The 12,500-nt window shown below is 47.6% G+C and overlaps 1 protein-coding gene across 9 annotated transcripts in view; it reads right to left on the reverse strand.

Moving 5' to 3' along the window:
* Positions 1-12,500, reverse strand: part of ptprt (protein tyrosine phosphatase receptor type T) — a 279,550-nt gene that overhangs the window by 175,839 nt on the left and 91,211 nt on the right. For all 9 annotated transcript variants that reach the window (XM_030091481.1, XM_030091480.1, XM_030091479.1 and 6 more), the window contains exon 8: positions 6,974-7,267. In XM_030091481.1, the coding sequence (XP_029947341.1) occupies positions 6,974-7,267 (294 nt within the window). The remainder of the gene's footprint in view (positions 1-6,973; positions 7,268-12,500) is intronic.

A 12,500-nucleotide genomic window follows, 5' to 3' on the forward strand; every position in this document is an offset into this window, starting at 1 on the left:
GGAGGAGGAGGAGGAGGAGGAGGAGGAGGGGGAGGAGGGGGAGGGGGAGGAGGAGGAGGGGGAGGAGGAGGAAGAGGAGGAGGGGGAGGGGGAGGGAGAGGAGGAGGAGGAGGAAGAGGAGGAGGAGGAGTGCTGTGTTCTCCTGCAGTCGAGCTGAACTCGTCTTCTGGCAGAGTTTTATGAATCACACGGTGAAATCGGTGAAGAAGCGGCATTTCAGGCTTTTTAAAAGAGCAAAAAACCAGCAGTGTGTTTTTATTTACGATTAAACTTGATAAAATTCCCAGAAGTGCTGGAACTTCAGTCTGCATCCAGAGTATTGATCACTGGTAGAAATAACGATGTGAGTGCTGTCAGTTTTAATCGCATTAATCATGATTCATTAGGGAAGGCCTGTCATCGATTAATTTTATTTAAAATTGCGATTGAAGGCAGAATCCGGGTTGGGGTCAGCAATCGGCTCAGAGAACCTTCCCTTGAGCAAATCAAATCTAACATGTTGGATGGTTCAAATCCCACATTATTGTTTTCTGATGAGAAACTGCTCCGCTTCAGATTAAACATTCAGATCAAGACATTTCTGTGCATTAAACTGCTGATTCTGCGTGTTGATTACAGGTTCATTAATGACGCATGGACATCTGACGTCTCTCTTGCCTGTCAGCTGACTGAAGGAAACTATCTGGAGTTTTCTCTTGATCTTTTTATTTAGAACACTCCAGGTTAGAGCTGGGCGATATATCGAACTAATTCGATTAATTTGATTTTATTTTTTCCAATCGATGAGAAAAAAATTAAATCTCAACATCGAGTTTAATGTTTTCTGTCCCTCCACCATTTGTACCGAACACGTGTAATACACACAGTCGCCACACCAGGAGCAACTGGCGCTGTGGTACAGACTACTGTCAACATTCTCTTACAAATGAGAAGAGTTATATCTTCCTGCCCACGGTCCCGGCCGGACGGGTCCCGGCCGGACGGCTCCCGGCACCCCGAGAATCCCACAACGAGCTCGGGCAGAGCGTCATAAAAGCCGCGGCGCTTTTTACGGTGAAACACGGCCCATTCCTCATCTTTTGCCATAACGCACTCGGCCGAACTATCGGAAAAATAAAAATGAAAGGCTGATATAAGACACAAAATGAAATAAAGATGGAAATGAAACTGAAATCGTGTATTTTGTCGGCACTTAAATTTGATCTATGTGGGATTTTCTTTAATAGCTCAGTTGGTCGAGCGGGTCGTCTTATAACCAGAAGGTTACAGTTCGATCCCCACTCCCGCAGGCGTAAAACTGTCGTTGTGTCCTTGGGCAAGACACTTCACCCACCTTGCCTAAGTATGAAAGTAGTGAGAGTGAATCGTTGGTGGTGGGAGGGGCCGATGGCGTCAGTCTGCCCCCCCCCGGGGCAGCTGTGGCTACAGCAGCAGCTTACCACCAGTATGGAGAGAATGAATAATGCAATGTAAAGCGTCTTTGAGTGTCCAGAAAAGCGCTGTATAAAAGCAATGCATTATTATTATTATTAAATTGTTTATTTTTTTCTCCAGTTTTCCTTTAATTTCTTTATTTCAAGGCAGAGCCCATGCAAGTGTCCCTGTTAAAATGACCTCAGTAGTAACTATATTGCCTACACAGTTAAATGCTGACATTTTGGCGTTCAATAAAAGATCCTGTTTTTGAAAAAAATGTTTTGTTTACACAGAAAAAAAAATCAATTAAAATCGTTTATCAGATTTCTAGCAAAAAATAAAAAATCGAGATTTAATTTGTTGGCTATATCGCCCAGCCCTCGGTGAATGTCTCTCTCAGACCGACGTGAAGTTGGATTACGATCCATACCACCTCTCTAACGCCGCGGCCGCCGTTACCACGCCCTCCTGTGTTTTTAATGAGTGGATCGTTTAAACATCATCAGGAAACAGCCTTCCTGCCCCTCTGGGAGGGGGAACGTTCCAGAACGTCTCTGGAAGCTTCAGCAGAGCATCAGTAGCTCAGTGAACTGAGCATAATTAGACCAGCCGCCTTAACCCATGAGCCAAACCGGCCGGGGAACGCCCCACTGGACTGAGGAGGCCGGGGTCAAAGGTCAGCAGGAAGGAGGCTGTGAAAACCGTGAAACTCTCTGACCTGCAGAGATGCAGAAGGGAGCTGGGGCTCCAAAAACCAAACAGGAAGTGAAGACGGGACGCAGAGAGCAGCTTTCAGACGGAAGGATCCGGAGCGGATGAACAGGACGGTCTGCAGGAAGCTGCAGATTCCTGCTTCTGAACAGGAGAGTCAGGAGCCTCCTGCACGGAGCGGCCACCGCCGCCGCCTCGCGGCCGCCGTCCCGCTTGGCTCGGCAGAATGACGGAGCGGCGGTGTCAGCCAAATCAGGATAGGCCCAGCAGGCGAATTAAAAATCCATTTTTATGGAGTAACGCATTAGCCAACACTCACATTACCATCCGTCACATAAAAATCTACTTCATAAGAAACGGGGGGGCAGAGATGTAGCGTATAACCTCAGGTGAATTAAGTCTTTATGGAGTGCTGCGGATTCGCCAACAGTCACATCAGCATCTGCGTTTTATACACAGGAAACGAGGAAGAGGCTCAGAACAGACAAGATTTACAGACAGCGGCTGAATTCAAACTTTATCTTTATGGGCGACACTTACATTACCATCCCTCACCTTAATTTATGAGGAACGGAGGCGGAGGGGATTAGAGGAGGATGCTGGAGCTCTTTGAAGAGGGAACGCCGAAGCTAAAGGCTGGGATTTATAGAGACGGGGATCACGGCCAATATTCACTTTTCTCCAAGTTTATTTCCAGCAAAGGACAAGAGAGGCGGCGGGAAGAGGGGAGCGCCGCTCTGCTGGAAGCCAGCGTGGAGGCGAGGTGAGGAAGTCCTGGACAGCAGCGGCTTTCTGCTGTACCACCCCCAACCTGCAGGGGGCAGTCTGTCGTAAACACGCATCTGCTCCCTGACTGTCCAGCGTTCAGCTGAGGGGCTTGACGGAGATCCTGCAGTGAGGCAGTTCTTCAGCCTGGTGGTAGGGGGCGCTCCAGAGCCCAGAGACTGACGCTGCAGCCGCAGAGGAAGAAACCAGCAGAGGAGTCCCGGTTCATAACCTCCACTTCCTACATGCCGGACGATTATTAGTCCAGGATCAAACTGTTTCAATGAAGCAGGGGGAAATAATTAAAAGGGTTTTTTTCAGTAAAAGTAAGATCATAGCAACATGTTTTGACTGAAATCTGCATCACATGGTCTGAAAGGGGGCCGGGCAGCGAGATGAAATCCATCCTGACGAAGGCCGCGGCCTCGCCGCCGCCGCGCCCGGGGCTGAACACCGAGCTCGTTCCGGCTCGGTCTGGCCCCGGCGGCGCTCCTGAACGCTCCAGGAGGCACACGGCCGGAGACGCCGGCGGATTCCCCGGAGACACGGGACGCCGCGCCGGCGGGACGGCGGCCAGACGCAGGAAATTGGACTCACTGACGCAGAGTAAACTCCTGCATCAACGTCGACAGAAAATTCAAATCAAATGCATCTTTTCCTGTTCGTCCTCACGGTTTTCTCCATCAGATTGAACACGGTGGTGCAGTGGTTCGCCCGCTAGCCTCGCAGTAGAGTGACGGTTCAAGGTTCAAGCTCGGGCCTGCAGGTCTCTTCATGTAAGGTTTGCATGTTCTTCCTGTGTATAAATACTCTTTAGAGCCGAGCTCTGCTCTGGATGGAGCTGCACAGTCAATGGAGGGCGGAGGGAGTTAGAGTTTCTTTTTTTTCAATCTAACTGAACATTTTACATGTTTGTAATTGTACTAATCCATTTATATATACGTTTATTTTTAAAATGTAGTAATTGTTTTAATATATGGAAATATGGAACTATAATATCTTTAAAATAATTTATTATTTCTATTTCTTATTTAATGATGCATTTATTAGTTTAATTATTTATATATATTTAATTTATTTAAAAAAAAATACATGTATTTACTTTCTATTGTGCCGGTTGCTCTTGTAAGTCTGGAAACAGAAAGGCTGTGCGCTGCAGACCAGCTCCTGCGCCGAGGTCCTTTGGTCTCCCGGCCGGGAGTCAAACCCTGGACGGCGACGTGTTTCGGTGGAGAACACGTGTTGGTTTAACGAACCGGAGGAGAGTTGGAGCGTGTCTGCTTCCTGTGATGCAGGCGTATTAAACATCAGCCGAGTTAAACCGTTTCCCTGTGAGAACGGCGAACCTGCAGCCGTTGGGTCGGAGCTTTGCTGCAGACTGAAGCTCAGAGAATAGCGGGAACACGGTCTGGGTCTGGAGGAACCGTCTCCCTGGGGGGTCAAATCCCATCACAGTCCGTCAGCCAGAGGGCGAGTCCTGACGCCCGAGACCTGCATCAGGGGCCGCCGTGTTACCGAAGACATGACAGACACAGCGGGGGGCCGATGGTCATCTCGGTAGGGGGGGGGGGGGGGCAATCCCTCCTCACTGATTCTCATCGGAAAAAAATGCCTCTGCTCCACAGGATTACAATAGAATAACGGATTTATTAGAAAATACGGTTAAACAAAAAGAAACAAAAAAAAAGGTTCTTTACTAAAATAAAGTAGAAATAAATTCTGACTGATTGTTTGACCTCAGAGGAGAATTCCTCCACGTGCTGATGAGCCCAGGCAGCTGGAGACGCCGAGGTGAGCGCACAGGGTGACAACACACACACACACACACACACACACACACACACACACACACACACACACACACACACCACCTTTGTCATCTCCCCTCACAGCACTACAGCAGTCATCACCGTCGTCCAGAAGGCTCCAGGACAATGACTCATGGTCTCAAACCGCAGACCCTCTCGCTGTGAGGCGACGGCACTAACCGCTGCCCCACTGTGCAGCAAACATAAAACGTTTACATTTCTTCCAAAAGACGGAAGGCCGAGAGGAGCAGACTCAACAGGAGAGTTCTGAAGCAGTCGGAGAGAAGATTCTTCAGGCGGCGAATAAAGACGGAGGACGGTTCAGACGGAGGGACATCGGAGGAAATATCAAGACAAACACACACACACACATCCACACAAGGAGCAGCTACTCTCAACATGAGGCCCGTGGACTGGAACTGGGCCGCAGGAGGCTCCAGTCCGGCCTGAGCAGTGTCCTCATTGGTGTGAAAGCCGTGCCGTCAGGGTGACGGTGCAGGAACATTTCACCGAGAACAACAAGCAAACAAAGGTTTGATCCGAACCATCGTCCAAAACAACGCCGCGTCAGAGCACACGACTTGTCTTTATCCAAACTGGAGGAAGACAGAAAGTCTTTCAGAACGGCAGCGTCGCTCGATCGCCGCCTTTCTGTCAATCTGTCACTTCTTCTTCTCGCACGCAAAGAAAACGCTGACTTTTCTTTGTTTCTAGAGCATTCCGCTCCAAAAATAAGCTTTTTGTTAAATTGAGGCAGAGTTATAATGGTGTTGGGGAAAAGGGGGGCGCTGGCTTAGAAAAAAAAAAAAAAAAAAAAAAGATTAGGTGGGGGGGGAATGGTAAAGACAGGAAAGAGGGAGGAAAACGACAGAAGGAAGTAAATTTGGTGGAGGAAATGTAATTTAATGAACAGCAGGTATTTCGTATTTCAGAAAAGAGCAAAAGGAAAGTAAAAAGAAGGAAACTGAAGAGGAAAAGATCTGAGGGGGGGTAAGAGGGAGAACGAAGGGGGAGGAAGAGGGAGGAGGAGGGAGAATAAAGAGGCAATTTCAGCAGTTATGAAAAGACATGAGAAAGGTAGAAAAAAGACCGAGTCCACACACACACACACGTTTGTATTTCTATCCTTGTGGGGACCGTCCATTGACTCCCATTCATGTCTAACTCCTAACCCTGACCCTTACTCTAACCCTAACCTGCACCAAAACAAAGCGTAGCCCTAAAGAAATGTTTTTGCACTTTTACTTTTTTCAGTAACAACAACATGGTCAAGAAAACACTGTTTCCCTGCATTAGGACCGGAAGAAGGTCCCCACGAGGCACATTGTGCAGGTTTTCCTATCCTTGTGGGGACATTTGAGCCTCACAAGCATAGAAAAACCCGTACGTACACACACACACACACACACACACACACACACACGGGGAGGCCATCATGGATCTGATGGGCTGTCACTTTATCAGATGAACGGCCACTTGTTGTGTCCTCACACCCCCGCTGGGAGAGTCATTATCGGCCATGATTGCCCCCACCTAACCCCCACCCCCACCTCCACCCTCCCCCCTCCTCCTCCACCTCCTCCACCTCCTCCAGCTCCACACTCCAGCTCTCCTCCAGCTCCGCTGGACCTTCTTAACACCCTAATTATCATCATCTTTGATTTGAGTTCTGAATCCCGGGAGGAGGAAGTCATTCTCTGGCTCATCTGGCTTTCTTCACCTTTGTCTGATTTCAACTCGACTCGGCTTCGATTCCACCGTCTCAGACAAAACGACATGTAGCCACTGCAGGAGCGGTGGAGAGGACGGGTGACGTCCACCGCTTCAACGGTCTTTAATATTCATGATTAATGAAGAGTAGCTGTTAAAACAACGCTAACTTAATCCAACGATGTTGCTGGTTAGCTTAACTGCTCAGCGCGTACAGTACAGTACCTCTGAGCAATGCTACATGCTACATGCTAAAGAGTTTTACTGGTACTGAGAAAACTGGCATCAGTGCATCCCTAATTGGAAACTGGAGAAGTAGCTCGTAGGGGTCAAAGGTGACGGGAAGGACACTCAGTTCTAACAGCCAGGAGAAAGACACGACTGTAGAGGAATACCCAGACATGTCCGTCCTCTGTTTGCTTCAAATGAACCGTCAACCAAGCAAGAAGCCGGATTCAGTCGGTTCCACTCCAAAACACTCGACTGAAGGGAGAACTCAGCCCCCCACCTCCAACCAAGGAGGAAAGACACCAAATTAAAGACTTTTAAAAAGCCGCACTCACCTGCACACTTGGTCCTGGTGACCAGCGGCGGCCCCGGCGGTCCGGTGCCCCCTTCGCCGGGCCGGGACAGCAGGACCTTGATCTCGTACTCCACGTCCGGGTCCAGGTGCCACAGCTTGTAGGTGGGGGCGTCGACCACGTGGGTCTCCGCCCAGTTCCCCGACGTGGTGCGGTACTCCACCTCCTTCAGGATGATGGGCCCGTCGCCGATGATGCTGTTGGCGTTGGGCTTGATCCACAGGTAGGTGGCGCCGACGGCGAGCAGCTCGGGCGGAGCGATGGGAGTGGGAGGAGCTGAAGGAAGAAAACAGGGGAGAACATTCAAGACGCCGCCGTCCAGGTGAGAGGAGAGACATAAATCACCATCTGCTCACACGATGCAGCGGCAACGACTGAAAACTGCTTCAAGACAAAAACCCGGTCAGTGACGAATCTACAGATCCGCCAGGGCTGCTCTACAGAAGCTGCGCTGCTCATCTAATGAACTGGAGTTCAGTGAAACAGTAACTGATAACGCCAGAAGCCATAAAAAGATTTTAATGTATTGATAACCTTACAGTGACTGTGACCACAGCAGGAATCGCAGTACGGGTTTGACTCTGAACTTCGAATGCCTGTCAAGAAAACACTCCGCGCTCTTCCAGTCCCGAATGTTCCAACGCCTTTTTTATAATTTACAGCAACTTTGAGCGGAGAAAGCGGCTGTTGATGAGACGTGAGAGTCAAAGCCGACGCAAAGTGAGAGGAGACGCAGTTTAACTTCTGAAAACAACTGCCACTAAAAGCTGAAGGAAACATTTTAGAGAGCAAATTCTTTACCTGAAGCACTAATCCATCACTTTGTTGACATGCCTCTGACAGCTACTTTGCTAGTCGACGTTCACATTATGCTACTTTAAAATAATGGCCTCTGTCAGGCCCTAAAAGCATAGGATGTTTTATTACCCTTTCTTTTATTCCTTCAGAACCAAGCTCACATTTCAGTGACAGCGGCTTCTTTTCAAAAAGCAGACATGTGACATCCAGAAAGGTTTTTTGAAGTGATACCTACAAGGCAGGCTCAAATGAACTAAATGAAAAGAAATGTTGACTATAACGGGGGCATCAGATAAATTGCAGTTCTATTAAGAGGAAATTAATATTTTCAGCAGCTCAAAAGTAGCTTGTGTACAGGAGTTCATCCGTCTCTCCACCTACAACCACACATCCATATTCATGTAACTGGATATTCATGAATGATGGCCTCTTTTCTTTTATGACTCCAGTGAATCTGTCGAATAAACAACTTTCAATCCAGCTTTCTGTACAGACGTGAGCCGAACAGCCAAGAAGATGAAGCAAAAAAACACTGAGAAATACCTTGATCTGTGGATCTAAAACCAACGCAGCTAAAGGGCAAGTGGAGCAGATGGAAACAATGACAGGGAAATTAATTGGAGTTTTTTCCGTTGGTCATCAGACGGAGCCTGTGAGGATGGTGCTCATCGGCTTGAACTCTGGTAATTACCACAGACAGCTGCGGCGTACCTGACGGGCCCCAGATCAGCATCACGGACAGCTCGCCCTCGCCTGTCTGACGGCCCAGAATCAGCACCACAGACAGCTCCAACTTGGCCCCGGATCAGCACCACGGACAGCTCTGGCTTCCCTGACTGTCCTGGGATCAGCACCACGGACAGCTACAGCTTCCCTGACTGTCCTGGGCTCAGCACCACGGACAGCGGTGGCAACACAGAAAATCTGCCCAAACTCATGTGACCGCTCGCTGCCTGCCAGGAAACGGCTGTCACAGTCATCCTGGGGCCGTCAGCATTTCATTGTACAAAAGAAACTGATTTCACAGAACCTGATAACATCGGTTCAAACTCACTGTCATCCTAAACCTCCCAACAGTCGTCTAAAACAATGTTCACGCGACGTCTTTTGAGTTTTCATCTCAGACGTTTCATATTTACGGGACGACATTTTCAAATGATGTACGGCAGAAATGCTGAAAACAATGTAGGGCCACACCGTCTCCATGGAAACAGGGGAAATCAGAACTTTTCCCCAAATCAGAATGCAAAAACAAATCATTTCCTCTGGAGACGTGGTGTAAGCTGCGTCAAAGCTCTCACTCCGGTCCTTCACTTCCTGTGGCAGAAGATCTACCTCTGCTCCCAAAAGCTGATTAAATTAAAAGGCTGCCGTCAATCGTGCCAGGAAACAAACGCACGCATGACGGAGGAGCGATGATTCCAACATCCAATCGCACAGAGTGTTCGGATAATTAAAGCCTCGCTCCACATAACATTCCTCTGAAAGCAGAACAACTGAAAGAGTCATTTTAAGATTGAAGTTTGGGGTTTGTTAATCTTTTATTGTTTTTTTCCTCCCCTCCCTCCGTGACAGGTGCTTTGTCAGTTGACAGCTACGTTATGCTAGCTAAGAATAATGGCCCCTCTCCTCCTGCTGTCTAAAAGCAAAGTCCTGATCTCACTCTGAGAGGTTTTTTTTTTTTTTTTTTTACTTTCCTCCAGGCGGCATTAGAATATGTATGGTGGCTGCGGGAACGATGAATCAACTGTCAGTCACCACACACTCATCCATCTCAGCCATGTGGAGGCTGGGAGCTCGTGTGTGTGTGTGTGTGTGTGTGTGTGTGTGTGTGTGTGTGTGTGTGTGTGTGTGTGTGTGTGTGTGCAGGAGAGAATGGAAGACAATAAGCATCTCTAAGTATGCTCAGGAGGAGGTTCTGTGGGCTGTGTGAGTATTTTAATCTACATGTATTCTAGTCAAATATTTACTCCCTTTTCCGATGCTCATGGCATGGCCCCCCTTCAACAAAAAAAAAAAAAAAAAATGCTGAAAAGCTGAGACTAATTCCATTCATCTCTTCAGTTTTACTTAGGAGGAGTTTTCTTTCATCTTATCTGAATGTTTCAAATCCTGTTTGAACATTTTGAGCATAATGTTCTGTGTAAACAGAACATCTAAAACACTCGGACGACTTTCCGTTTTCAGACACACAGTTCAGATCCCAGCGAACGACGGGCCGAGGCCGAAAACACGCCAAGCCCCTGACGCGTCCCTTTAACGGCGGCGCGTTAACCGCTGAACGGCGACTCCGCTCTTCATTAGCATCGTTTGTCTTCAGCAGCTCGTCCCGGTGCCGCTCCGCAGGAAGACAGAGCCCGGCCAATCAATCACAGCCGCCGCCGTCTGGCCGCTCCCACCGCCGGCGCGATTACAGCGCCCACCCGGCGACTCGCAACCTGGCACCGGGCTGACGCGGGGAGGAGGGAGGCACACACACACACACACACACACACACACACACACACACACACACACACACACACACACACACACACGCTCACACACACACACACACACACACACACACACACACACACACACAGACACCATCCAAAACACATGCACATGTTCGTACCTGCTGCACACAAACAGGCTCAACGCTACAGCGTTCTCACATTTTCACAGACGTGAACACATTTCCATCCACGTGCACACAGAGAGGAAAGCTGCGTGCACGCCCACACGCACACTCATCAGCTACAGTCAGACTTCATACAGTGATACTAATGGAAGTGTGAGAGGAGGAGGAGGAGAGAGGATAGAGGGCTGAGTTATTGTTACTGGAAGTTATTTCTGAGCTGGGTAAGTAGGTGTACGGTGGGTTAAGTAGTTATTTAGATAATACACAAATGAATTAAACAGATGAGGCCGTTAACCTGCTGGTTAGGCGTCAATGAAGCTAGTTAAGAACTGAAACAGTCTGACAGTCATTCAGGTAGTATGAGTGTCGATGTACAGAGGAGCAACGTGTTTCAGCATTTTTAATCTGGATGTTCATTGAAGAAAATCAGCAAATCTTCTCATTTACACATATCATAATGCTTCCTCGTGTGTAGAACAACCAAGGGTGGAATAATACCGGCCACACACACTGCTATGAACCCAATAATGTGACAACTGTGTCACCATTGACTAAACCATCCACTAAATCTATTCTTCAAACTCCTCAAAACCTGCAGAAAAGGCTTTTGTCCCCAAGAAAAGCAGCTTTATTTATATATTATTACATTTTCTATCATCTAATAGCTTCTTATAAGATTGAAAAAGCATTATCATGATAATAGATGAAGTATCTGATCACACTAATGGATGTTATTCCATTACAGTGAGAAAGGTCAAAATGATTACATTACCGGCCATTATTCCATAATTGGCTGTTAAAAGGGGTTAAAGATGTGTTGTTTTCGTGCTGCTGTTGTTTCCTGTGTCGTTGATTAAAACTGAAATAGATAATGTATTTTTCACTTCAATAGAAGGGAGTTCTCAATAATGCAAAACTGCAAAAACAAAAAGAAATGATCGTGTGGAGGAGGAGAAAATAAAACGAATTCAGTCCACAAAGCCTGACAGCAGGTTAAAAAAAGCAGATGTTTGTGTCGTAGAGGCTCATTAATGTTCAGAGTGTGTAAACTGAAATATGGCGGCACGAGAGCAAAGTGAGGCTTCCTGCAAAATGTAACATATTATTAACCGCTGACTGCGCCAGGATAAAGCTGGTCTGAACAGTCAGACCAGTCATTTGTTGCAGCCCTGAATCTTTCGTCAGACGGCGATGAGTCCGCGTGTTTTCCAAAACTTCCACCCTCAGAGCCGTTTTCAAAAAGCTTGGGTTGTCGCGTAAACGGAGAGTTCTGTTCTGGTTTCCGTTTGACTGGAACCCATTTAAAGGGGATCCGTCTGGTTCTGATTCCAGGTTCCATGTTTGTGGAACGTGCGGCGCCCGGCCGGTTCAGACCGGTAATTTTCCAGCCGCTTTTCGTTGCTGACTATTTTTTTTTTCTTTTTTGTTTTTTGCAAAACAAGGACTGTAATTATGTAAATTATAGAGCTATTTTGCTGGAGGGCTGGTGTCACTTCTAACCCTTAATTTTTTGGGGAAAACATTGTAAATATCCTAAACCCTGGTTCCCCATCATCTGAACACCGGCAGGCAGAAGTTTAGCGATAGCAGAGCCGTCGCAGCGCGGAGCTGAAATACCAAAGCAATCTGCTAATGGCTTGGGCGCCGTGAACTCCACACTCCAGAAATTTTAACGCTGGATTTAAAATAAATAAATAAATAAACAGCTCGGAAAGAAAAAGTTCAGCAGGGTTTTTTCGGATGTTTTTGCTTCGCTGCTTGGGGTTTGGAGCCGTCAGGTTGTGGGTTAATCTGAGTGAATCCATCATCAGGAAGCTGCACAAATTAAACAAAGGAGTTTTTTTGATGTTTTTGTTTTAACCGCCCACATTTTACCCATTGAAAAAGGCAAAATTGACTTTTGAAGACTTCAAAATGGAAACTTTCAGCACAGAGCGGTTAGTGACGGAGGGTGAGCTTCTTTGCGTTCGGGGTCTGCTTAGGTGGCATTGATGTCAAGTGAAAGGGTGAAACTTTCATGGCGTTGTCTGCACGACAACGATGGAAACGCGACTTTCCGAGAAACGACGCGTCTCCATGACGACGGTG

This window comes from Salarias fasciatus, chromosome 5, assembly GCF_902148845.1.
Source record: "Salarias fasciatus chromosome 5, fSalaFa1.1, whole genome shotgun sequence".
NCBI classification, from domain to species: domain Eukaryota; kingdom Metazoa; phylum Chordata; class Actinopteri; order Blenniiformes; family Blenniidae; genus Salarias; species Salarias fasciatus.